This window comes from Heterodontus francisci, chromosome 7 (genome assembly GCF_036365525.1).
Source record: "Heterodontus francisci isolate sHetFra1 chromosome 7, sHetFra1.hap1, whole genome shotgun sequence".
Lineage (NCBI taxonomy): Eukaryota > Metazoa > Chordata > Chondrichthyes > Heterodontiformes > Heterodontidae > Heterodontus > Heterodontus francisci.
This window is the reverse complement of record NC_090377.1, coordinates 115922786-115950483: the sequence shown is the minus strand read 5'-3', so window position 1 is coordinate 115950483 and position 27698 is coordinate 115922786. Positions and strand designations below refer to the sequence as shown.

The window sequence follows — 27698 nt, the reverse complement described above, 5'->3', positions numbered from 1 at the left end:
CCAGTAGTTTCTGCTTTGCACTGGTCAGCTTGCTCTTTGCACCCATTTTGCCAATTACCTTAAATCTGTGTCCTTTGCTTTTGACCTACCCACAATGGAGTCAGGTTCATCTTATTAACTCTATCGAAACTGCAGATTTAATTCCTCGGCCATCCATTCAGCTATTAGATCCCACAGCACTATTCAAAAAGAGCTGGGATTTCTCCCCGAAGCATCACCAAATTAACTGGAAATCCCGACTGACACTGCTCCTGAAAGATGGTCCTAATTCCCCACACAACTATCACTACACCTCAAATGATGGCAAATGCTCTGGGATATTTCAGAGAGATGGGATCAGAGACTGTATAAGTGTGAGTATTAATATCACTGGTGTTAACCAGCGTCTCACTCTGCACAGGATAAATGGCAACCTTGTTGCCTTGAAGGTGATTAAGATGCAGGAAGAAGAAGGTGTTCCTTTTACAGCAATTCGTGAAGGTAGGTACAGAGTAAGGGTGTGTTTTATATTTATAATACCGTAAATCACTCAAGTGGGGTATAGTACAGAGTGAGGGTGTGATGTATGCACTGTATTTCACTCCAGTGAGGAATGGTACAGAGTGAGGGTATGTTATATATACCATACTCCAATGGAGGATGGTACAGAGTGAGGGTGTGGTATATATACCGTACTCCAGTGGGGAATGGTAGAGTGAGGGTGTGGTATATATACTGTAATCCAGTGGGGGATGGTACAGAGTGAGGGTGTGGTATATATACCGTAATCCAGTGGGGGATGGTACAGAGTGAGGGTGCGGTATATATACTATACTCCAGTGGGGGATGGTACAGAGTGAGGGTGTGGTATATATACCGTAATCCAGTGAGGGATGGAACAAAGTGAGGGTGTGGTATATATACCGTACTCCAGTGGAGGATGGTACAGTGTGAGGGTGTGGTATATATACCGTACTCCAGTGGGGAATGGTAGAGTGAGGGTGTGGTATATATACCGTAATCCAGTGGGGGATGGTACAGAGTGAGGGTGTGGTATATATACCGTAATCCAGTGAGGTATGGTACAGAGTGAGCGTGCAGTGTATCTATACCAGAGGTCACTCCAGTGAGGGTACAGAGGGAGCGTTTGGTGTATACATGCGGTAAATCACTCCAATGAGGGTAAGGAGGGAGGGTGTGGTGTATACATACTGTAAATCAGTTTGATGAGGAGGTGGGTCACTATGATTTGATGAGGAGGTGGGTCACTATGATTTGATGAGGAGGTGGGTCACTATGATTTTATGAGGAGGTGGGTCACTGTGATTTAATGAGGAGGTGGGTCACTGAGATTTGATGAGGAGGTGGGTCACTATGATTTGATGAGGAGGTGGGTCACTGTGAATTGATGAGGAGGTGGGTCACTGTGATTTGATGGGGAGGTGGGTCACTGTGAATTGATGGGGAGGTGGGTCACTGTGATTTGATGGAGAGGTGGGTCACTGTGATTTGATGAGGAGGTGGGTCACTATGATTTGATGAGGAGGTGGGTCACTGTGATTTGATGAGGAGGTGGGTCACTGTGAATTGATGGGGAGGTGGGTCACTGTGATTTGATGAGGAGGTGGGTCACTGTGAATTGATGGGGAGGTGGGTCACTGTGATTTGATGGAGAGGTGGGTCACTGTGATTTGATGAGGAGGTGGGTCACTATGATTTGATGGGGAGGTGGGTCACTGTGATTTGATGAGGAGGTGGGTCACTGTGAATTGATGAGGAGGTGGGTCACTGTGATTTGATGAGGAGGTGGGTCACTGTGAATTGATGGGGAGGTGGGTCACTGTGATTTGATGAGGAGGTGGGTCACTGTGAATTGATGAGGAGGTGGGTCACTGTGAATTGATGAGGAGGTGGGTCACTGTGATTTGATGAGGAGGTGGGTCACTGTGATTTGATGAGGAGGTGGGTCACTGTGAATTGATGAGGAGGTGGGTCACTGTGATTTGATGAGGAGGTGGGTCACTGTGATTTGATGAGGAGGTGGGTCACTGTGATTTGATGAGGAGGTGGGTCACTGTGATTTGATGAGGAGGTGGGTCACTGTGAATTGATGAGGAGGTGGGTCACTGTGAATTGATGAGGAGGTGGGTCACTGTGATTTGATGAGGAGGTGGGTCACTGTGATTTGATGAGGAGGTGGGTCACTGTGAATTGATGAGAAGGTGGGTCACTGTGATTTGATGAGGAGGTGGGTCACTGTGATTTGATGAGGAGGTGGGTCACTGTGAATTGATGAGGAGGTGGGTCACTGTGATTTGGTGAGTAGGTGGGTCACTGTGAATTGATGGGGAGGTGGGTCACTGTGATTTGATGAGGAGGTGGGTCACTGTGTTTGATGAGGAGGTGGGTCACTGTGAATTGATGAGGAGGTGGGTCACTGTGAATTGATGAGGAGGTGGGTCACTGTGATTTGATGAGGAGGTGGGTCACTGTGATTTGATGAGGAGGTGGGTCACTGTGAATTGATGGGGAGGTGGGTCACTGATTTGATGAGGTGGTGGGTCACTGTGATTTGATGAGGAGGTGGGTCACTGTGAATTGATGAGGAGGTGGGTCATTGTGAATTGATGGGGAGGTGGGTCGCTGTGATTTGATGAGGAGGTGGGTCACTGTGAATTGATGAGGAGGTGGGTCACTGTGAATTGATGGGGAGGTGGGTCACTGTGATTTGATGGGGAGGTGGGTCACTGTGAATTGATGAGGAGGTGGGTCACTGTGAATTGATGGGGAGGTGGGTCACTGTGATTTGATGAGGAGGTGGGTCACTGTGAATTGATGGGGAGGTGGGTCACTGTGATTTGATGAGGAGGTGGGTCACTGTGAATTGATGGGGAGGTGGGTCACTGTGATTTGATGAGGAGGTGGGTCACTGTGAATTGATGAGGAGGTGGGTCACTGTGATATGATGAGGAGGTGGGTCACTGTGATTTGGTGAGTAGGTGGGTCACTGTGAATTGATGGGGAGGTGGGTCACTGTGATTTGATGAGGAGGTGGGTCACTGTGTTTGATGAGGAGGTGGGTCACTTTGATTCGATGAGGAGGTGGGTCACTGTGATTTGATGAGGAGGTGGGTCACTGTGAATTGATGAGGAGGTGGGTCACTGTGATATGATGAGGAGGTGGGTCACTGTGATTTGATGAGTAGGTGGGTCACTGTGAATTGATGGGGAGGTGGGTCACTGTGATTTGATGAGGAGGTGGGTCACTGTGATTTGATGAGGAGGTGGGTCACTGTGTTTGATGAGGAGGGGGTCACTGTGAATTGATGAGGAGGTGGGTCACTGTGATTCGATGAGGAGGTGGGTCACTGTGATATGATGAGGAGGTGGGTCACTGTGAATTGATGGGGAGGTGGGTCACTGTGATTTGATGAGGAGGTGGGTCACTGTGAATTGATGGGGAGGTGGGTCACTGTGATTTGATGAGGAGGTGGGTCACTATGATTTGATGAGGAGGTGGGTCACTGTGATTTGATGAGGAGGTGGGTCACTGTGATTTGATGGGGAGGTGGGTCACTGTGTTTGATGAGGAGGTGGGTCACTGTGATTTGATGAGGAGGTGGGTCACTATGATTTGATGAGGAGGTGGGTCACTGTGATTTGATGAGGAGGTGGGTCACTATGATTTGATGAGGAGGTGGGTCACTGAGATTTGATGAGGAGGTGGGTCACTATGATTTGATGAGGAGGTGGGTCACTGTGATTTGATGAGGAGGTGGGTCACTGTGATTTGATGAGGAGGTGGGTCACTGTGAATTGATGGGGAGGTGGGTCACTGTGATTTGATGGGGAGGTGGGTCACTGTGATTTGATGAGGAGGTGGGTCACTATGATTTGATGAGGAGGTGGGTCACTGTGAATTGATGGGGAGGTGGGTCACTGTGTTTGATGAGGAGGTGGGTCACTGTGAATTGATGAGGAGGTGGGTCACTGTGAATTGATGGGGAGGTGGGTCACTGTGATTTGATGAGGAGGTGGGTCACTGTGATTTGATGAGGAGGTGGGTCACTGTGAATTGATGGGGAGGTGGGTCACTGTGTTTGATGAGGAGGTGGGTCACTGTGAATTGATGGGGAGGTGGGTCACTGTGTTTGATGAGGAGGTGGGTCACTGTGATTTGATGAGGAGGTGGGTCACTGTGATTTGATGAGGAGGTGGGTCACTGTGATTTGATGAGGAGGTGGGTCACTGTGAATTGATGGGGAGGTGGGTCACTGTGATTTGATGAGGAGGTGGGTCACTGTGATTTGATGAGGAGGTGGGTCACTGTGAATTGATGGGGAGGTGGGTCACTGTGTTTGATGAGGAGGTGGGTCACTGTGAATTGATGGGGAGGTGGGTCACTGTGTTTGATGAGGAGGTGGGTCACTGTGATTTGATGAGGAGGTGGGTCACTGTGATTTGATGGGGAGGTGGGTCACTGTGATTTGATGAGGAGGTGGGTCACTGTGATTTGATGAGGAGGTGGGTCACTGTGAATTGATGAGGAGGTGGGTCACTGTGATTTGATGAGGAGGTGGGTCACTGTGTTTGATGAGGAGGTGGGTCACTGTGAATTGATGGGGAGGTGGGTCACTGTGTTTGATGAGGAGGTGGGTCACTGTGATTTGATGAGGAGGTGGGTCACTGTGAATTGATGAGGAGGTGGGTCACTGTGATTTGATGAGGAGGTGGGTCACTGTGTTTGATGAGGAGGTGGGTCACTGTGAATTGATGGGGAGGTGGGTCACTGTGTTTGATGAGGAGGTGGGTCACTGTGATTTGATGAGGAGGTGGGTCACTGTGAATTGATGAGGAGGTGGGTCACTGTGATTTGATGAGGAGGTGGGTCACTGTGAATTGATGAGGAGGTGGGTCACTGTGATTTGATGAGGAGGTGGGTCACTGTGAATTGATGAGGAGGTGGGTCACTGTGATTTGGTGAGTAGGTGGGTCACTGTGAATTGATGGGGAGGTGGGTCACTGTGATTTGATGAGGAGGTGGGTCACTGTGTTTGATGAGGAGGTGGGTCACTGATTTGATGAGGTGGTGGGTCACTGTGAATTGATGGGGAGGTGGGTCACTGTGATTTGATGAGGAGGTGGGTCACTGTGAATTGATGAGGAGGTGGGTCACTGTGAATTGATGAGGAGGTGGGTCACTGTGATTTGATGAGGAGGTGGGTCACTGTGAATTGATGGGGAGGTGGGTCACTGATTTGATGAGGTGGTGGGTCACTGTGATTTGATGAGGAGGTGGGTCACTGTGAATTGATGAGGAGGTGGGTCACTGTGATTTGATGAGGAGGTGGGTCATTGTGAATTGATGAGGAGGTGGGTCACTGTGATTTGATGGGGAGGTGGGTCACTGTGAATTGATGAGGAGGTGGGTCGCTGTGATTTGATGAGGAGGTGGGTCACTGTGAATTGATGAGGAGGTGGGTCGCTGTGATTTGATGAGGAGGTGGGTCACTGTGAATTGATGAGGAGGTGGGTCGCTGTGATTTGATGAGGAGGTGGGTCACTGTGAATTGATGAGGAGGTGGGTCGCTGTGATTTGATGAGGAGGTGGGTCGCTGTGATTTGATGAGGAGGTGGGTCACTGTGATTTGATGGGGAGGTGGGTCACTGTGAATTGATGGGGAGGTGGGTCGCTGTGATTTGATGAGGAGGTGGGTCGCTGTGATTTGATGAGGAGGTGGGTCACTAAGATTTGATGAGGAGGTGGGTCGCTGTGATTTGATGAGGAGGTGGGTCACTGTGAATTGATGAGGAGGTGGGTCACTAAGATTTGATGAGGAGGTGGGTCGCTGTGATTTGATGAGGAGGTGGGTCACTGTGATTTGATGGGGAGGTGGGTCACTGTGAATTGATGGGGAGGTGGGTCGCTGTGATTTGATGAGGAGGTGGGTCACTGTGAATTGATGAGGAGGTGGGTCACTGTGATTTGATGAGGAGGTGGGTCGCTGTGATTTGATGAGGAGGTGGGTCACTAAGATTTGATGAGGAGGTGGGTCGCTGTGATTTGATGAGGAGGTGGGTCACTGTGATTTGATGGGGAGGTGGGTCACTGTGAATTGATGAGGAGGTGGGTCACTGTGAATTGATGGGGAGGTGGGTCGCTGTGATTTGATGAGGAGGTGGGTCACTGTGAATTGATGAGGAGGTGGGTCACTGTGAATTGATGAGGAGGTGGGTCACTGTGAATTGATGGGGAGGTGGGTCACTGTGATTTGATGAGGAGGTGGGTCACTGTGAATTGATGAGGAGGTGGGTCACTGTGATTTGATGAGGAGGTGGGTCGCTGTGATTTGATGAGGAGGTGGGTCACTGTGATTTGATGGGGAGGTGGGTCACTGTGAATTGATGAGGAGGTGGGTCACTGTGAATTGATGGGGAGGTGGGTCACTGTGATATGATGAGGAGGTGGGTCACTGTGATTTGGTGAGTAGGTGGGTCACTGTGAATTGATGGGGAGGTGGGTCACTGTGATTTGATGAGGAGGTGGGTCACTGTGATATGATGAGGAGGTGGGTCACTGTGATTTGGTGAGTAGGTGGGTCACTGTGAATTGATGGGGAGGTGGGTCACTGTGATTTGATGAGGAGGTGGGTCACTGTGTTTGATGAGGAGGTGGGTCACTTTGATTCGATGAGGAGGTGGGTCACTGTGATTTGATGAGGAGGTGGGTCACTGTGAATTGATGAGGAGGTGGGTCACTGTGATATGATGAGGAGGTGGGTCACTGTGATTTGATGAGTAGGTGGGTCACTGTGAATTGATGGGGAGGTGGGTCACTGTGATTTGATGAGGAGGTGGGTCACTGTGTTTGATGAGGAGGGGGTCACTGTGAATTGATGAGGAGGTGGGTCACTGTGATTCGATGAGGAGGTGGGTCACTGTGATATGATGAGGAGGTGGGTCACTGTGAATTGATGGGGAGGTGGGTCACTGTGAATTGATGGGGAGGTGGGTCACTGTGATTTGATGAGGAGGTGGGTCACTGTGAATTGATGGGGAGGTGGGTCACTGTGAATTGATGGGGAGGTGGGTCACTGTGATTTGATGAGGAGGTGGGTCACTATGATTTGATGAGGAGGTGGGTCACTGTGATTTGATGAGGAGGTGGGTCACTGTGATTTGATGGGGAGGTGGGTCACTGTGATTTGATGAGGAGGTGGGTCACTATGATTTGATGAGGAGGTGGGTCACTGTGATTTGATGAGGAGGTGGGTCACTATGATTTGATGAGGAGGTGGGTCACTGTGATTTGATGAGGAGGTGGGTCACTATGATTTGATGAGGAGGTGGGTCACTGTGAATTGATGGGGAGGTGGGTCACTGTGATTTGATGAGGAGGTGGGTCACTATGATTTGATGAGGAGGTGGGTCACTGTGATTTGATGAGGAGGTGGGTCACTATGATTTGATGAAGAGGTGGGTCACTATGATTTGATGAGGAGGTGGGTCACTGTGATTTGATGAGGAGGTGGGTCACTATGATTTGATGAGGAGGTGGGTCACTGTGATTTGATGAGGAGGTGGGTCACTGTGAATTGATGAGGAGGTGGGTCACTATGATTTGATGAGGAGGTGGGTCACTGTGATTTGATGAGGAGGTGGGTCACTATGATTTGATGAGGAGGTGCGTCACTGTGATTTGATGAGGAGGTGGGTCACTATGATTTGATGAGGAGGTGGGTCACTGTGATTTGATGAGGAGGTGGGTCACTGTGATTTGATGAGGAGGTGGGTCACTATGATTTGATGAGGAGGTGGGTCACTGTGATTTGATGAGGAGGTGGGTCACTAAGATTTGATGAAGAGGTGGGTCACTATGAGTGCTGCATGAAAACAGGACGGACGTCCTGTTCTAAATGATCTTTATTCCTAAAACGATCTCTGCTCTGGACACTTTCCTCTCTCGTTTCCAGCGTCACTCCTGAAAGGTTTAAAGCACAGCAATATCGTGCTTCTGCATGACATCATCCACACGCAGGAGACTCTGACCTTCGTCTTTGAATATGTGGTGAGTTAACAGTGTCCAGTCAGGAAGGAGTGCATCACCAAATATAGCTGGCGAGTGGAATTTCAACATCAGGATTTTATATTTAGAAGCAAAAGTGAAAGGGGAGAGAACTGTTCTTGTCAACCAAGGTAAATAGAGTAGGACGTGACATTCATTCATTAATGAGTTAGTGACACCAAGGTTGGTGTTTGAAAGCTTACCATTTGTAGAAAGACTGTGGAGGGGGGTTGAATTTTGATGCTCTGAATTAACAGCTGGCCTTTATATAGCGCCTTCCCCAGGTGCTTCACAGGAGCGTTAACAGACACAAATTTGACTTTGAGCCCCATAAGGAGGTATGAGGGCAGGTGAGCAAAGGTTTGGTCAAAGGGGTGGGTTTTAAAGAAGGAGAGAGTGGTGGAGAGGTTTAGGGAGGGAATTGCAGTGTTTAGGGCCTCAGCAGCTGAAGGCTGGGCCACCAATGGACGGGGCAAAAGAAATCCAGAATGCGCAAGAGGTGAGACTTGGAGCAGCACAGAGATCACAGAGACACTGTTGGGAAACATGGGATCCGGCGGGGAGGCCATTCAGCCCCTTGAGCCAGTTTGGACATTCAGTTAGATCACGGCTGATGTGTATCTCAACCCCATTTAGCACTGGTCTGGGAATGTCACTCAGCTTGCTGACTGTGATGTAGTTACACCCATGCACAGTGCTGATAGACCCACCAGATAACAACGGTGTGCATTCAGACACAGGGAGCGAAGGAGTTTGGGTGGAGGAGCACAGAGACCATGGCCACAGTGATAGATTAATGTGTCACACAGCTGGGTTATGGTGGCCTGGGGTGATGGTGGGTGATGAGTGTACTGCACCTGGAACCAAGGTGAAGATCAGTAGACAGATTTCCTTGCACTTGTTTGAAGAGGTTTGGTCTTTTGGGGGAGGAGTGATGAGGTCAGGGGCAGGGAGGGTTTTTTCTTTGTCCAGAGTGAAAAGGGTCAAAGGTTCAGCCTGTGGCCTATAGCTGGAGATTTCCCAGAGAGGGTTGAAGATGGTGTGGAGATTTGCAGACGACGGTAAGGATTTTGAATTCGATTTAAGGAGTGAGAAGCCACTGGAAACAGGACTGCTGGGGTGTGTGGGATTAGTTGTAGGTTGCCTCAGGCAGGGAGTCCAACAGCAAGAGGGTCAAGGAAATCAATGCTGGAGGCTTCGACCCAACAAGCTGGGATGAGAATAGGGGGCAAAGTGTTGGGGGTGCGGAAGAAAGTGATTTGGTGATGGAGCAGGTGGGGGTTTATAGCACCAACACGGAGCTGCATATAACACTGAGATTGTGCGGGCAGTTCGTATCAGAGTGGAGAGACAGGGATTGAGAGAGTTGGACTGAGAAGCATATTGTTGCTGGTGAGATCCACACAAACCAACTTCACACAGGCATGAGCTGGTAGGGCCGAATGAACTGTCCCTGTGCTGTATGTTCTGTGTAATTCAAAGTAGTTTGTGCAGACAGAGGAGAGGAAGGAGGGGATATTGAAATTAATAAGAACGTCACCCGCAGACAGGGTAACGTTGAAAATGGCGGCAAGCAATTGGACAAAGAAGGGGAAGTTTATCTATGATACACTCTTATGTAATATCACACCAGTGCTTAGTAATGTGATTCAGGATTTACTCAGGACTGTTTGCAGTCTTCTGGCCTTGCTGACTGTGTCTGCTATTGTACCCATTTCAGTTTCTTTCTCCCTCTAGCAAACTGACCTGGCACAGTACATGACTCAGCACCCAGGAGGGCTGCACACACACAATGTCAAGGTAAGGTGGGGTTCAGGAGGTCCAGGCCTTTGTTTCAGTGCCCTTGTTAACAATTCTAACACAGGGAGAGTGTGATCTCTGTCAGACGTCATCCACTAGTCAACCACTGAGTGGCAGCTGAGCCAGTAACACACAGAATGCACACACGTGCGATTGGTGGGCTGCATTAACTAATGATATTGCACCTCAACTGCACATCTCCCCCCTCATTCTGCTGATTCTACTCACCCTCCAGTTTTCACTGTTCCTTCCCTGAAGGTGCTGATACAAACTGGAGTGAATCTGCAATGGCAATGGTCACTCTTTGGTTGCACTGCTGCTGGTCACTCTGTGCTTCCATTAACGCTGGCCACTCTCTGTTCCACTGGCGCTGGCCACTCTCTGGTTCCACTGGCGCTGGTCACTCTCTGGTTCCAGTGGTTCTGGTCATTCTCTGGTTCCACTGACACTGTTCACTCTCTGGTTCCACTGGTGCTGGCCACTCTCTGGTTCCACTGACATTGGTCACTCTCTGGTTCCACTAACACTGCTCACTCTCTGGTTCCACTGACATTGGTCACTCTCTGGTTCCACTAACACTGCTCACTCTCTGGTTCCACTGGCGCTGGCCACTCTCTGGTTCCACTGGCTCTGGCCACTTTCTGGTTCCACTAACACTGCTCACTCTCTGGTTCCACTGACATTGGTCACTCTCTGGTTCCAATAACACTGCTCACTCTCTGGTTCCACTGGCGCTGGCCACTCTCTGGTTCCACTGGCTCTGGCCACTCTCTGGTTCCACTAACACTGGTCACTCTCTGGTTCCACTGGTGCTGGTCAATCTGGTTCCACTGACATTGGTCACTCTCTGGTTCCACAAACACTGGTCACTCTCTGGTTCCACTGGTGCTGGTAACTCTCTGGTTCCACTGAAATTGGTCACTCTCTGGTTCCACTGGCTCTGGCCACTCTCTGGTTCCACTAACACTGGTTACTCTCTGGTTCCACTAACACTGGTCACTCTCTGGTTCCACTGACATTGGTTACTCTCTGGTTCCACTGGTGCTGGTCACTCTCTGGTTCCACTGACATTGGTCACTCTCTGGTTCCACTAACACTGGTCACTCTCTGGTTCCACTGGTGCTGGTCACTCTCTGGTTCCACGAACACTGGTCACTCTCTGGTTCCACTGGCTCTGGCTACTCTCTGGTTCCACTGGCTCTGGCCACTCTCTGGTTCCACTGGCTCTGGCCACTCTCTGGTTCCACTGGTGCTGGTCACTCTCTGGTTCCACTGGCTCTGGCTACTCTCTGGTTCCACTGGCTCTGGCCACTCTCTGGTTCCACTAACACTGGTCACTCTCTGGTTCCACTGGTGCTGGTCACTCTCTGGTTCCACTGACGCTGGTCACTCTCTGGTTCCACTGGCTCTGGCCACTTTCTGGTTCCACTGGTACTGACCACTCTTTGGTTCTACTGGCACTGGTCATTTTCTAGTTCCACCGGCACTGGTCACTCTGGTTCCACCGGCACTGGTCACTCTGGTTCCAATGGCGCTGGTCACTCTCTATCATTCTGGTGAGTCTACACTGCATCTCTTCCAAGGCCTATATATCCTTCCTGAGGGTTGGTCGCCAGAACTGACTCTCGCTAACACTTATCATAGGAACATGAAAAGGCCATTCAGCCCCTCGAGCCTGCTCTGCCATTCAATTAGATCATGGCTAAAATGTATCAACTCCATTTACTTGCCTTGGTTCCATATCTGTTAACATCCTTAATGAACAAAAATCTATCAACCTCAGTTTTGAAATTTTCAAATGACCTCCAGCCTCAACAGCTTTTTCTGGGCGGAGAAAGTTCCAGATTTCCAATACTCTTTGTGCGAAGAAGTTCTTCCTAACATCACCCCTGAATGGCCTAGCTCTAATTTTAAGGTTTTGTCCCCTTGTTCTGGACTCCTCCCACCAGGGGTTTGACAAAGGCTTTAGACAGCCAAAGCATAACATCCTCTCCTTTATATTCCAGTCCCTCTCGGATAAAAGGCAATGTTCTGTTCGTCTTTTTGATTATTTCAGTGCTTTTATATGATTGTTGTAAACACCCAATTGATTTGCTAATGTCCTATAGGGAGGGAAAACATCTGTCCTTGCCCGGCTCGGCCTACACGTGACTCCAATCCCACACCAATATAGCTGACTGCGAAAACTGCCTCTGAAGTGGCTGAGCAAGCCACTCAGTTGCAGCAAACCATGTCACCGGCAGGGCTTCAGGAAGAAGGTTCAGCATCATCTTTCTCAGGGCTACTGAAGATGTGCCGGCTTTGCCAGTGATGCCCACATCCTGAGAATGGTTAAAGACAAAGTCCAGTGAAACCAGTACTTGTTGCGGAAGATCTGCTCAGCTCAGGGCTGACCATTCTTCAGTATTCTGCCATTCTCCTGGACTTGGCTCAGCTCTGACCCGGTCTGGAATTGCATTGTTTCCTGAATAACAAACCAGCTGCTTTCTTCCCTTTTAGCTCTTTCTCTTTCAACTCCTGCGAGGCCTAGCATACATCCATCACTGCCACATCCTCCACCGCGACCTGAAACCACAGAACCTGCTCATCAGCTGTGTTGGAGAACTCAAGCTGGCGGACTTTGGTCAGTCCATTGTATGTGTCTGTGTCTGTCTGTGGAGGGTTTATGTTCCAGAGGGAGGGAGGGGCTACGATGGGAGGGTTTATGTTCCAGAGGGAGGGAGGGGCTACGACAGGAGAGTTTATGTTCCAGAGGGAGGGAGGGGCTACGATGGGAGGGTTTATGTTCCAGAGGGAGGGAGGGGCTACGACAGGAGAGTTTATGTTCCAGAGGGTGGGAGGGGCAACGACGGGAGAGTTTATGTTCCAGAGGGTGGGAGGGGCAACGACGGGAGAGTTTATGTTCCAGAGGGAGGGGCTATGATGGGAGAGTTTATGTTTCAGAAGGAGGGAGGGGCTACGATGGGAGAGTTTATGTTCCAGTGGGAGGGGCTACGACGGGAGAGTTTATGTGCCAGAGTGAGGGGCTACGAAGGGAGAGTTTATGTTCCAGAGGGAGGGGCGATGACGGGAGAGTTTATGTTCCAGAGGGAGGGAGGGGCTCCGAAGGGAGAGTTTATGTTCCAGAGGGAGGGGCTTCGACGGGGGAGTTTATGTTCCAGAGGGAGGTGCTACGACGGAAGAGTTTATGCTCCAGAGGGATTGGCTACGATGGGAGACTTTAGGTTCCAGATGGAAGGAGGGGCTACGACGGGAGAGTTTATGTTCCAGAGGGTGGGGCTACGACGGGAGAGTTTACGCTCTAGAGTGAGGGGCTACGATGGGAGAGTTTATGTTCCAGAGGGAGGGGCTACGATGGGAGAGTTTATGTTCCAGATGGAAGGAGGGGCAACGACGGGAGAGTTTATGTTCTGGAGGGAGGGGCTACGATGGGAGAGTTTATGTTCCAGATGGAAGGAGGGGCAACGACGGGAGAGTTTATGTTCCAGAGGGAGGGGCTACGATGGGAGAGTTTATGTTCCAGATGGAAGGAGGGGCTGCGATGGGAGAGTTTATGTTCCAGAGGGAGGGAGGGGCTACAATGGGAGAGTTTATGTTCCAGAGGGAGGGAGGGGCTACAATGGGAGAGTTTATGTTTAGAGGGAGGGGCGACAATGGGAGAGTTTATGTTCCAGCGGGAGGGAGGGGCTACAATGGGAGAGTTTATGTTCCAGAGGGAGGAAGGAGCTACGATGGGCGAGTTTATGTTCCAGAGGGAGGGGCTACGATGGGAGAGTTTATGTTCCAGAGGGAGGGGCTTCGATGGGAAAGATTATGTTCCAGAGGGAGCGGCTACAATGGGAGAGTTTATGTTTTGGGGGAAGGAGGGGCATTGACGGGAGAGTATATGTTCCAGAGGAAGGGGCTACGACAGGACAGTTTATGTTCTAGAGGAAGGGGCTCTGACAGGAGAGTTTATTTTCCAGTGGGAGTGAGGGGCTTCGATGGGAGAGTTCATGTTCCAGAGGGAGGGAGGGAGGGGCTTCAATGGGAGTATTTATGTTCCAGAAGGAGGGGCTACGATGGGAGAGTTTATGTTCCAGAGGGAGGGGCTACAACGGAAGAGTTTATGTTCCAGAGGGAGGGGCTACAATGGGAGAGTTTTTGTCCCAGGGGGAGGGGCTTCGACGAGAGAGTTTCTGTTCCAGGGGGAGGGGCTTCGATGAGAGAGTTTCTGTTCCAGAGGGAGAGGCTACGATGGGAGAGTTTATGATCCAGAGGGCGGGGCTTTGATGGGAGTGTTTATGTTCCAGAGGAAGGGGCTACGACAGGACAGTTTATGTTCCAGAGGAAGGGGCTCTGACAGGAGAGTTTATTTTCCAGAGGGAGTGAGGGGCTTCGATGGGAGAGTTCATGTTCCAGAGGGAGGGAGGGAGGGGCTTCAATGGGAGTATTTATGTTCCAGAAGGAGGGGCTACGATGGGAGAGTTTATGTTCCAGAGGGAGGGGCTACAACGGAAGAGTTTATGTTCCAGAGGGAGGGGCTACAATGGGAGAGTTTTTGTTCCGGGGGAGGGGCTTCGACGAGAGAGTTTCTGTTCCAGGGGGAGGGGCTTCGATGAGAGAGTTTCTGTTCCAGAGGGAGAGGCTACGATGGGAGAGTTTATGATCCAGAGGGCGGGGCTTTGATGGGAGTGTTTATGTTCCAGAGGGAGGGGCTTCAACGGGGGAGTTTATGTTCCAGAGGGAGGGGCTACGACGGGTGTGTTTATGTTCCAGAGGGAGGGGCGACGACGGGAGAGTTTATGTTCCAGAGGGAGGGACTACGACGGGAGAGTTTATGTTCCGGGGGATGGGCTTCGACGAGAGAGTTTCTGTTCTAGAGGGAGGAGCTACGACAGGTGAGATTATGTTTCCGAGGGTGGGGCTATGACGGGAGAGTTTATGTTCCAGAGGGAGGGGCTTCGACGGGGGAGTTTATGTTCCAGAGGGAGGGGCTACGACGGAAGAGTTTATGTTCCAGAGGGTGGGAGGGGCTACGATGGGAGAGTTTATGTTCCAGAGGGAGGGAGGGAGGGGCAACAATGGGAGAGTTTATATTCCAGAGGGAAGGAGGGGCTACGATGGGAGAGTTTAGGTTCCAGATGGAAGGAGGGGTGACGACGGGAGAGTTGATGTTCCAGAGGGTGGGAGGGGCTACGATGGGAGAGTTTATGTTCCAGATGGAAGGAGGGGTGACGACGGGAGAGTTGATGTTCCAGAGGGTGGGAGGGGCTACGATGGGAGAGTTTATGTTCCAGAGGGAGGGAGGGAGGGGCAACAATGGGAGAGTTTATATTCCAGAGGGAAGGAGGGGCTACGATGGGAGAGTTTATGTTCCAGAGGGAGGGGCTACGATGGGGGGAGTTTATGTTCAAGAGGGAGGGGCTACGATGCGAGAGTTTATGTTTCAGAGGGAGGGAGGAGCTACGATGGGAGAGATTATGTTCCAGAGGGAGGGGCTCTGACGGGAGTGTTTATGTTCCAGAGGGAGGGGCTACGACGGGAGAGTTTCGGTTCCAGATGGAAGGAGGGGCTACGACGGGAGAGTTTCTGTTCCAGAGGGAGGGAGGGGCTACGACGGGACAGTTTATGTTCCGGAGGGATAGAGGGGCTACGACGGGAGAGTTTATGTTCCAGAGGGTGGGAGGGGCTACGACGGGAGAGTTTATCTTCCAGAGGGAGGGGCTACGTCGGGAGAGTTTATGTTCCTGGGGGAAGGGCTTCGATGAGAGAGTTTATGTTCCAGAGGTAGGGGCTATGACAGGAGAGATTATGTTTCCGAGGTAGGGGCTTCGACTGGAGAGTTTATGTTCCAGAGGGAGGGGCTGCGATGGGAGAGTTTATGTTCTAGAGGGAGGGGCCAAGATGGGAGAATTTATGTTCCAGAAGGAGGGGCTACGATGGGAGAATTTATGTTCCAGAAGGAGGGGCTATGATGGGAGAGTTTATGTTCCAGAGGGAGGGCGGGGCTACGATGGGAGAGTTTATGTTCTAGAGGAAGGGGCTACGATGGGAGAATTTATTTTCCAGAAGGAGGGACTATGTTGGGAGAGTTTATGTTCCAGAGAGAGGGAGGGGGTACATTGGGAGAGTTTATGTTCCAGAGGGAGGGAGGGGCTACGATGCGAGAGTTTATGTTCCAGAGGGAGGGGCTATGATGGGAGAGTTTATGTTCCAGAGGGAGGGGCTACGATGGGAGAGTTTATGTTCCAGAGGGAGGGAGGGGCTACGATGGGAGAGTTTATGTTCCAGAGGGAGGGAGGGGCTACGAAGGGAGAGTTTATGTTCCAGATGGAGGGGCTATGATGGGACAGTTTATGTTCCAGAGGGAGGGAGGGGCTACGATGGGAGAGTTTATGTTCCAGAGGGAGGGGCTATGATGGGAGAGTTTATGTTCCAGATGGAGGGGCTATGATGGGAGAGTTTATGTTCCAGACGGAGGGAGGGGCTACGATGGGAGAGTTTATGTTCCAGAGGGAGGGAGGGGCTACGAAGGGTGAGTTTATGTTCCAGAGGGAGGGGCTATGATGGGAGAGTTTATGTTCCAGAGGGAGGGGCTACGATGGGAGAGTTTATGTTCCAGATGGAGGGAGGGGCTACGATGGGAGAGTTTATGTTCCAGAGGGAGGGATGGGCTACGATGGGAGAGTTTATATTCCAGAATGAGGGGCTATGATGGTAGAGTTTATGTTCTGGAGGGAGGGGCTACGATGGGAGAGTTTATGTTCCAGAGGGAGGGGCTACGATGGGAGAGTTTATGTTTCAGAGGGACGGAGGGGCTACGATGGGAGAGTTTCTGTTCCAGAAGGAGGGGCTATGATGGGAGAGTTTATGTTTTGGAGGGAGGGGCTGCGATGGGAGAGTTTATGTTCCAGAGGGAGGGAGGGGCTACGATGGGAGAGTTTATGTTCCAGAGGGATGGAGAGGCTACAATGGGAGTGTTTATGGAGAGCTCTCTGTGATATATTTGTACAAAGACACTCCATGTACATCAGTGTACTCTGACTGACATTTTGTCAGTGAACCAATTTTTGCAACCCTCTTTCCTCCTGTGAGCTTTGTTTATCTCAATGTGCACCTGAAACAAATAGTTTCAGCCACTCCATCATCTCCTTTCTTGTTGGCCTCAGAAGTGGTCAATCTCAGTCTGCCTGTTCTTGTTTATTTTGATCGCAGGGTTGGCTAGAGCGAAGTCTGTTCCCAGCCAGACCTACTCCTCACAGGTGGTGACCTTGTGGTACCGACCCCCGGACGTTCTTCTCGGGGCCACTGATTACTCCACTGCTCTGGACATCTGGTGAGGGCACTAAACATCCTTTCAGATCAAAACCGGGGAGCTGCTGCATGAAGGTGTCGAATCAGGAGCACTTTCCTTGAGCAGGGTGGTCGTGGGAGTCATTAGAGGTGAAGTCCAGAATTAGCAGCTCACTAACGCATATCATTGCAACATGACTAGGCCATTCAGCCCCTCGAGCCTGCTCCACGATTCAGTTAGATCATGGCTGACCTGTATCTTAAGTCCATTTACCCACCTTGGTTTCATATCTCTTAACTAACAAAAGTCTATCAACCTCAGTTTTGAAATTTTCAATTGACCTCCAGCCTCGACAGCCTTTTGAGGGAGACAGTTCCAGATTTCCACTACCATCTGTGTGAAGAAGTGCTTCCTGACATCACCCCTGAACAGCCTGGCTCTAATTTTAAGGTTATATCCCCTTGTTCTGGAATCCACCCACCAGAGGAAATAGTTTCTCTCTATTCACCCTATCAAATCCTTTAATCATCTTACACACATCAATTAGATCATCCCTTAATCTTCTGTACTCGAGGTAATACCTATGCACCCTGTCCTCATAATTTAACCCTTGTAGCCCTGGAATCATTCTGGTGAATTGGCTCTGCACCCCTCCAAGGCCAATATATCCTTTGTTGTGTCAATGATGATCCAAGGCAAGGGGGCCTCACTGAAGGAGTGCTGCACTGTCGGTGATGCCATCTTTCGGATGAGATGTTAAACTGAGACCCTGTCTGCCCTCTCAGGTAGACGTAAAAGATCCGATGATGCAATGCCAAAAAAGAGCAGGGGAGATCACCCCAGGCCAAAATTTATCCCTCAATTAGTATCACAAAAGCAGATTATCTCGTCATTATCACATTGCTGTTTGTGGGATCTTGCTCTGTACAAATTAGATGCTGCATTTCCTACAGTACAAAAGTATTCCACTGGCTGTAAAGTGCTATATAAATGTAAGTTGCTTAACTCCACAACCGAAGCTCATCTTCCCACCAGGAGCGAGCCTCTTGTCAGCAGTGTAATCCTCTAAACTAGGGCCCCTCCGAACCTGTATCCTGCGCCGCTGTTACTGCTGTTGTTAGTGGTCTTGTTGCCGATTTTCTGCCACTATTGTACCCTCTTCTCCTGCCTGAAGCGATGCTGTGGATGTGGCATTCCTCCACCCCCTCCACCCTGACTATCCCTCTGGCCCAGTTAACCATTCTTCACTTGTAAATCTGGACAGCAAGCGCTGGCAGTATGAATGACCATGAGGGAGCATCATGCCAAGCCCCATTGCACCTCACCCAACATCCAGCACGAGTCACAGGGTAACAATTGGGGGCTGGGGAGCTGGTCCATCCTTCCACCTCAGGGGCACTGAGGCCAGTTCTCAGGCCTGGTTGAGGGCAGCTAACTCGGCAGTGGTGAGAGTCCTGGTGTGTAGACCTCAGTTATGCCCTAAAATAAAAGCAAAATACTGCGGATGCTGGAAATCTGAAATAAAAACAGGAAATGCTGGAACCACTCAGCAGGTCTGGCAGCATCTGTGGAAAGAGAAGCAGAGTTAACGTTTCGGGTCAGTGACCCTTCTTCGGAACTGGCAAATATTAGAAATGTCAAAGGTTTTAAGCAAGTGAGCCGGGGGTGGGGCAAGAGATAACAAAGGAGAAGGTGTAGATTGGAAAAGGTCACATAGCTGAGCAAAAGGTCATGGAGCAAGGTCATTTCATTGTAGTTTGTTCAGTTTGCTTACCCACTGTTTTTTTTCATGTTTGTTCTTGCTGCTGTTCATTCTTCAGTTCATTAACACCCTATCTGTACTAATGCTTTGTCTTTCAACACACCATTAACATATTGTTTGCCTTTGCTCCATGACCTCTTGGTCAGCTATGTGGCCTTGTCCAATCTACACCTTCTCCTTTGTTATCTCTTGCCCCACCCCCACCTCACTTGCTTATAACCTTTGACATTTCTAATATTTGCTAGTTCCGAAGAAGGTTCACTGACCCGAAACGTTAACTTTGCTTCTCTTTCCACAGATGCTGCCAGACCTGCTGAGTGGTTGCAGCATTTCTTGTTTTTATTTCAGTTAAGCCCTGCCTTTGCCAAACGGGTTATTGGGCGAGCTGGTTATGTGACTGTCATTGTCTTGCAGTGATGATTATAGAGAGTAATTGTGTGCATCCTTCACAGGGGAGCGGGCTGTATCTTCATTGAGATGGTGGAAGGTTGTCCAGCTTTCCCAGGTGTGTCTGATATCATGGAGCAGCTACAGAGAATCTGGGCAGTAAGTGGACTGGACTTTGGATGTTGCAGTAACCCAGAGAAACTCCTTCCCCCTCTGCAATCAGGATTCAAACCCAGCTGAGACTGAGGGGAGGGAGTGACCATCTGCCCATTGAGAGCAGCTCTGGAGTCTTGGTTTGAATCTAGCTCGGGTAGGGGAGTGGCTTCTTCCTTTTCTTGAGATTCTTTTTAATTTGCAACAAAGCAGGGCAGCAGCGTCTGGTGCTCAGAGACCATGATGGCATTGGAGGCCCAATAATGTCACTTGACCCTAATTTGCACATGTGCAGAATGGTGCATGTCTGTTTCCAGTGTGAGCTCCGGGCCCCAGTCTGGATTCAAGTCTGTCCGAAACTCGAGGGGGGGGGGGGGGGTCATTGAGACCGGAGCCTCTCCCTTGGGTCCGTGTTTACTGAATGTAAACGTGGTGAGAGTGAGGCTGCAGTCGACCATGGTGAATCTGAACTGCGGACATAGAAATTGCTCGTGTGAATGTGAAAAGTATTGAGATGCCATTGGGTGCAGTGTGAGGTCACGGCTCAGAACCTGACCATGCAGTCTCTGTTTCCAGGTCCTGGGAGTTCCCACAGAAGAGAGTTGGCCTGGAGTCACCGCACTCCCAAACTACAGCACAGGTAAACGCTCCAAACCACTCACCCATCAAGGAGTCAGTCTGTGTGATATATTGGGGTCAGACTGTGTGATAGATTGGGGTCAGTCTGGATGATATAATGGGGTTCAGTATGGGTGATATATTGGGGTTCAGTCTGGGGTGATATATTGGAGGTCAGTCTGTGTGAATATTGGGATCAGTCTGTGTGATGTATTTGGGGGTCAGTCTGTGTGATATATTGGGGCTGGTCTGTGTGATATATCGGGGTCAGACTGTGTGATAGATTGGGGTCAGTCTGGATGACATATTGGGGTTCAGTATGGGTGATATATTGGGGTTCGGACTGTGTGATATATTGGGGTTCAGTCTGAATGATATTTTGGGAACAGTCTGAATGATATATTGGGGTTCAGACTGTGTGAATATTGGGGTCAGTCTGTGTGATAGATTGGCAGTCAGTCTGTGTGATATATTGGGATCAGTCTGGATGATATATTGGGGTTCAGTCTGTGTGACATATTGGGGTCAGTCTGTGTGATATATTGGGGCTGATCTGTGTGATTATATTGGTGGGGATCAGTCTGTGTGATATGTTGGGGTCAGTCTGTGTGATATATTGGGGGGTCAGTCTGTGTGATGTATTGGGGTTAGTCTGTGTGATATATTGGGGGGTCAGTCTGTGTGATGTATTTGGGCTGATCTGTGTGATATAGTGGGGGGTCAGTCTGTGTGACATATTGGGGGGTCGGTCTGTGTGATATATTGGGGCTGGTCAGTCTGTGTGATATTTTGGGAGGGCAGTCTGTGTGACATATTGGGGCCAGTCTGTGTGATGTCTTGGTGTCAGACTGTGTGATATATTGGGGCTGATCTGTGTGATATAGTGGGGGGTCAGTCTGTGTGATATATTGGGGCTGGTCAGTCTGTGTGGTATATTGGTGTCAGTCTATGTGATATATTGGGGGGTCAGTCTGTGTGATGTGTTTGGGCTGATCTGTGTGATACATAGATGTCAGTCTGTTTGATATATTGGGATCAGTCTGTGTGATATATTGGGGGGGTCAGTCTGTGTGATAGATTGGGGGGTCAGTCTGTGTGATATATTGGGGCTGGTCAGTCTGTGTGATATTTCGGGAGGGCAGTCTGTGTGACATATTGGGGCCAGTCTGTGTGATGTCTTGGTGTCAGTCTGTGTGATATATTGGGGCTGATCTGTGTGATATAGTGGGGGTCAGTCTGTGTGATATATTGGGGGGTCAGTCTGTGTGATATATTGGGGTCAGTCTGTGTGATATATTGGGGCTGGTCAGTCTGTGTGATATATTGGGGCCAGTCTGTGTGATATATTGATGTCAGTCTGTGTGATATATTGGGATCAGTCTGTGTGATATATTGGGGGGGTCAGTCTGTGTGATAGATTGGGGGGTCAGTCTGTGTGATGTATTGGGGCTGGTCTACGTGATATATTGGGGTCAGTCTGTGTGATAGATTGGGGCTGGTCAGTCTGTGTGATATATTGGGGGGTCAGTCTGTGTAATGTATTGGGGCTGATCTGTGTGATATATTGCGGTCAGTCTGTGTGATATATTGGGGGGTCAGTCTGTGTGATGTATTGAGGTTAGTCTGTATGATACATAGATGTCAGTCTGTTTGATATATTGGGGCTGATCTGTGTGATATAGTGGGGGGTCAGTCTGTGTGATAGATTGGCAGTCAGTCTGTGTGATATATTGGGGGGTCAGTCTGTGTGATGTATTGGGGCTGATCTGTGTGATATATTGGGGTCAGTCTGTGTCACATATTGGGGTCAGTCTGTGTGATATTTGGCATGGTCAGTCTGTATGATATATTGGGGTCAGTCTGTGTGACATATTGGGGTCAGTCTGTGTGATATATTGGGGCTGATCTTTGTGATTATATTGGGGGGATCAGTCTGTGTGATATGTTGGGGTCAGTCTGTGTGGTATATTGGGGGGTCAGTCTGTGTGATGTATTGGGGTTAGTCTGTGTGATCTATTGGGGCTGGTCAGTCTGTGTGATATATTGGTGTCAGTCTGTGTGATATATTGGGGGGTCAGTCTGTGTGATGTATTTGGGCTGATCTGTGTGATACATAGATGTCAGTCTGTTTGATATATTGGTGCTGATCTGTGTGATATAGTGGGGGGTCAGTCTGTGTGATATATTGGGGGGTCGGTCTGTGTGATATATTGGGGCTGGTCAGTCTGTGTGATATTTTGGGAGGGCAGTCTGTGTGACATATTGGGGCCAGTCTGTGTGATGTCTTGGTGTCAGTCTATGTGATATATTGGGGCTGATCTGTGTGATATAGTGGGGGGTCAGTCTGTGTGATTGATTGGAGGCCAGTCTGTGTGATATATTGGGGTCAGTCTGTGTGATATATTGGGGCTGGTCTGTGTGATTGATTAGGGTGTCAGTCCGTGTGATATATTGGGGACTCAGTCTGTGTGATATATTGGGGGTCAGTCTGTGTGATAGATTGGGGGGTCAGTCTGTGTGATATATCGGGGTTGGTCAGTCTGTGTGATGTATTGGGGGGTCAGTCTGTGTGATATATCGGGGTTGGTCAGTCTGTGTGATATATTGGGGGTCAGTCTGTGTGATAGATTGGGGGGTCAGTCTGTGTGATATATTGGGGGGTCAGTCTGTGTGATATATCGGGGTTGGTCAGTCTGTGTGATGTATTGGGGGGTCAGTCTGTGTGATGTATTGGGGCCAGTCTTTGTGATATATTGGGGGGTCAGTCTGTGTGATGTATTAGGGCTGGTCTACGTGATATATTGGGGTCAGTCTGTGTGATAGATTGGGGCTGGTCAGTCTGTGTTGATATATTGGGGTCATTCAGTGTGATAGATTGGCAGTCAGTCTGTGTGATATATTGGGGGGTCAGTCTGTGTGATGTATTGGGGCTGATCTGTGTGATATATTGCGGTCAGTCTGTGTGATATATTGGGGTCTGTCAGTGTGATAAATTAGCGGGGTCAGTTTGTGTGAGATATTTGCGACAGTCTGTGTGATAGATTGGGGCTGGTCTGTGTGATATATTGGGATCAGTCTGTGTGATATATTGGGGCTGGTCAGTCTGTGTGATAGATTGGGGTCAATCTGTGTAATATATTGGGGTCAGTCTGTGTGATATATTGGGGCTGGTCAGTCTGTGTGATAGATTGGGGTCAATCTGTGTGATAGATTGGGGCTGGTCTGTGTGATATATTGGGGCTGGTCAGTCTGTGTGATAGATTGGGGTCAGTCTGTGTGATATATTGTGGGGTCCGTCTGTGTGATATATTGGGATCAGTCTGTGTGATATATTGGGGTCAGTCTGTGTGATAGATTGGAGGCCAGTCTGTGCTGATATATTGGGGTCAGACGGTGTGAAATATTGGGGTCCGTCTGTGTGATAGATTGGCGGTCAGTCTGTGTGATACATTGGGGCTGGTCAGTCTGTGTGATATATTAGGGTCAGTCTGTGTGATATATTGGGGCTGGTCTGTGTGATAGATTGGAGGCCAATCAGTGTGATATATTGGGGTCAGCCTGTGTGATAAATTGGGGCTGATCTGTGTGATTATATTGGGGGGTCAGTCTGTGTGGTATATTTGGGGGGTCAGTTTGTGTGATATATTGGGGGGGGGTCAGTCTGTGTGATTGATTGGAGGTCAGTCTGTGTGATTGATTGGAGGTCTGTCTGTGTGATATATTGGGGGGTCAGTCTGTGTGGTATATTTGGGGGGTCAGTTTGTGTGATATATTGGGGGGGGGTCAGTCTGTATGATTGATTGGAGGTCAGTCTGTATGATAGATTGGGGTCAGTCTGTGTGATAGATAGGGGTCAGTCTGTGTGATTGATTGGAGGTCAGTCTGTGTGATATATTGGGGGGGGTCAGTCTGTGTGATATATTTGGGGGGTCAGTTTGTGTGATATATTGGGGGGGGGTCAGTCTGTGTGATTGATTGGAGGTCAGTCTGTATGATAGATTGGGGTCAGTCTGTGTGATAGATAGGGGTCAGTCTGTGTGATTGATTGGAGGTCAGTCTGTGTGATATATTGGGGGGGGGTCAGTCTGTGTGATATATTGGGGGGGGGTCAGTCTGTGTGGTATATTGGGGTCAGTCTGTGTGATATATTGGGGTCAGTCTGTGTGATTGATTGGAGGTCTGTCTGTGTGATATATTGGGGGTCAGTCTGTGTGATATATTGGGGTCAGTCAGTGTGATTGATTGGAGGTCAGTCTGTGTGATATATTGGGGTCAGTCAGTGTGATATATTGGGGTCAGTCAGTGTGATTGATTGGAGGTCAGTCTGTGTGATATATTGGGGTCAGTCTGTGTGATTGATTGGAGGTCAGTCTGTGATATATTGGGGTCAGTCAGTGTGATAGATTGGGGTCAGTCTGTGTGATATATTGGGGGGTCAGTCTGTGTGATAGATTGGGGTCAGTCTGTGTGATTGATTGGAGGTCAGTCTGTGTGATATATTGGGGGGGGGTCAGTCTGTGTGATTGATTGGAGGTCTGTCTGTGTGATATATTGGGGGGTCAGTCTGTGTGATAGATTGGGGTCAGTCTGTGTGATTGATTGGAGGTCAGTCTGTGTGATATATTGGGGGGGGGTCAGTCTGTGTGATATATTGGGGGGGGGATCAGTCTGTGTGGTATATTGGGGTCGGTCTGTGTGATATATTGGGGAGGGTCAGTCTGTATGATTGATTGGAGGTCAGTCTGTATGATAGAATGGGGTCAGTCTGTGTGATTGATTGGAGGTCAGTCTGTGTGATATATTGGGGGGGGGGGGGTCAGTCTGTGTGATATATTGGGGGGGGGGTCAGTCTGTGTGGTATATTGGGGTCGGTCTGTGTGATATATTGGGGTCAGTCTGTGTGATTGATTGGAGGTCAGTCTGTGTGATATATTGGGGGGCCAGTCTGTGTGGTATATTGGGGTCGGTCTGTGTGATATATTGGGGTCAGTCTGTGTGATTGATTGGAGGTCAGTCTGTGTGATATATTGGGGTCGGTCTGTGTGATATATTGGGGTCAGTCTGTGTGATTGATTGGAGGTCAGTCTGTGTGATATATTGGGGGGCCAGTCTGTGTGGTATATTGGGATCACTCTGTGTGATATATTGGGGTCAGTCAGTGTGATAGATTGGAGGCCAGTCTGTGTGATAGATTGGAGGTCAGTCTGTGTGATATATTGGGGCTGGTCGGTCTGTGTGATATATTGGGGTCAGTTTGTGTGATGGATTGGAGGTCAGTCTGTGTGATATATTGGGGGGTCAGTCTGTGTGATATATTGAGGGGGGGGGTCAGTACGTGTGATAGTTTGGAGGTCAGTCTGTGTGATAGTTTGGAGGTCAGTCGGTGTGATATATTGGGGGGTCAGTCTGTGTGATATATTGGGGTGGGTCAGTCTGTGTGATATATTGGAGGTCAGTCTGTGTGATATATTGGGGGGTCAGTCTGTGTGATATATTGAGGGGTGGGGGTCAGTCTGTGTGATAGTTTGGAGGTCGGTCTGTGTGATAGTTTGGAGGTCAGTCTGTGTGATATATTGGGGGGTCAGTCTGTGTGATATATTGAGGGGGGGGTCAGTACGTGTGATAGTTTGGAGGTCAGTCTGTGTGATAGTTTGGAGGTCAGTCGGTGTGATATATTGGGGGGTCAGTCTGTGTGATATATTGGGGGGTCAGTCTGTGTGATATATTGGGGTGGCTCAATCTGTGTGATATATTGGAGGCCAGTCTGTGTGATGTAATGGGGCTGGTTGGTCTGTGTGATATATTGGGGGGTCAGTCTGTGTGATAGATTGGGGTCAGTCTGTGTGATTGATTGGAGGTCTGTCTGTGTGATATATTGGGGGGTCAGTCTGTGTGATAGATTGGGGTCAGTCTGTGTGATTGATTGGAGGTCAGTCTGTGTCATATATTGGGGGGGGGTCAGTCTGTGTGATATATTGGGGGGGGGGATCAGTCTGTGTGGTATATTGGGGTCGGTCTGTGTGATATATTGGGGAGGGTCAGTCTGTATGATTGATTGGAGGTCAGTCTGTATGATAGAATGGGGTCAGTCTGTGTGATTGATTGGAGGTCAGTCTGTGTGATATATTGGGGGGGGGGGTCAGTCTGTGTGATATATTGGGGGGGGGGTCAGTCTGTGTGGTATATTGGGGTCGGTCTGTGTGATATATTGGGGTCAGTCTGTGTGATTGATTGGAGGTCAGTCTGTGTGATATATTGGGGGGCCAGTCTGTGTGGTATATTGGGGTCGGTCTGTGTGATATATTGGGGTCAGTCTGTGTGATTGATTGGAGGTCAGTCTGTGTGATATATTGGGGTCGGTCTGTGTGATATATTGGGGTCAGTCTGTGTGATTGATTGGAGGTCAGTCTGTGTGATATATTGGGGGGCCAGTCTGTGTGGTATATTGGGATCACTCTGTGTGATATATTGGGGTCAGTCAGTGTGATAGATTGGAGGCCAGTCTGTGTGATAGATTGGAGGTCAGTCTGTGTGATATATTGGGGCTGGTCGGTCTGTGTGATATATTGGGGTCAGTTTGTGTGATGGATTGGAGGTCAGTCTGTGTGATATATTGGGGGGTCAGTCTGTGTGATATATTGAGGGGGGGGGGTCAGTACGTGTGATAGTTTGGAGGTCAGTCTGTGTGATAGTTTGGAGGTCAGTCGGTGTGATATATTGGGGGGTCAGTCTGTGTGATATATTGGGGTGGGTCAGTCTGTGTGATATATTGGAGGTCAGTCTGTGTGATATATTGGGGGGTCAGTCTGTGTGATATATTGAGGGGTGGGGGTCAGTCTGTGTGATAGTTTGGAGGTCGGTCTGTGTGATAGTTTGGAGGTCAGTCTGTGTGATATATTGGGGGGTCAGTCTGTGTGATATATTGAGGGGGGGGTCAGTACGTGTGATAGTTTGGAGGTCAGTCTGTGTGATAGTTTGGAGGTCAGTCGGTGTGATATATTGGGGGGTCAGTCTGTGTGATATATTGGGGGGTCAGTCTGTGTGATATATTGGGGTGGCTCAATCTGTGTGATATATTGGAGGCCAGTCTGTGTGATGTAATGGGGCTGGTTGGTCTGTGTGATATATTGGGGGGTCAGTCTGTGTGATATATTGGGGGGTCAGTCTGTGTGATATATTGGGGGGTCAGTCTGTGTGGTATATAGGGGGGTCAGTCTGTGTGGTATATTGGGATCACTCTGTGTGATATATTGGGGTCAGTCAGTGTGATAGATTGGAGGCCAGTCTGTGTGATATATTGAGGGGGGGGTCGGTCTGTGTGATATATTGGGGGGTCAGTCTGTGTGATATATTGGGGGGTCAGTCTGTGTGATATATTGGGGGGTCAGTCTGTGTGGTATATAGGGGGGTCAGTCTGTGTGGTATATTGGGATCACTCTGTGTGATATATTGGGGTCAGTCAGTGTGATAGATTGGAGGCCAGTCTGTGTGATATATTGAGGGGGGGGTCGGTCTGTGTGATATATTGGGGGGTCAGTCTGTGTGGTATATTGGGGGGGGGTCAGTCTGTGTGATAGTTTGGAGGTCAGTCTGTGTGATAGTTTGGAGGTCAGTCGGTGTGATATATTGGGGGGTCAGTCGGTGTGATATATTGGGGG

The 27698-nt window shown here is 49.5% G+C and overlaps 1 protein-coding gene across 1 annotated transcript in view; it reads left to right on the top strand.

Moving 5' to 3' along the window:
- Positions 1 to 27698, top strand: part of cdk15 (cyclin-dependent kinase 15) — a 66052-nt gene that overhangs the window by 12373 nt on the left and 25981 nt on the right. Inside the window, exons 5-11 of the mRNA XM_068035968.1 lie at positions 401 to 480; positions 7953 to 8047; positions 9782 to 9844; positions 12344 to 12467; positions 17042 to 17162; positions 19335 to 19428; positions 19999 to 20062. Of these exons, the coding sequence (XP_067892069.1) occupies positions 401 to 480; positions 7953 to 8047; positions 9782 to 9844; positions 12344 to 12467; positions 17042 to 17162; positions 19335 to 19428; positions 19999 to 20062 (641 nt within the window). The remainder of the gene's footprint in view (positions 1 to 400; positions 481 to 7952; positions 8048 to 9781; positions 9845 to 12343; positions 12468 to 17041; positions 17163 to 19334; positions 19429 to 19998; positions 20063 to 27698) is intronic.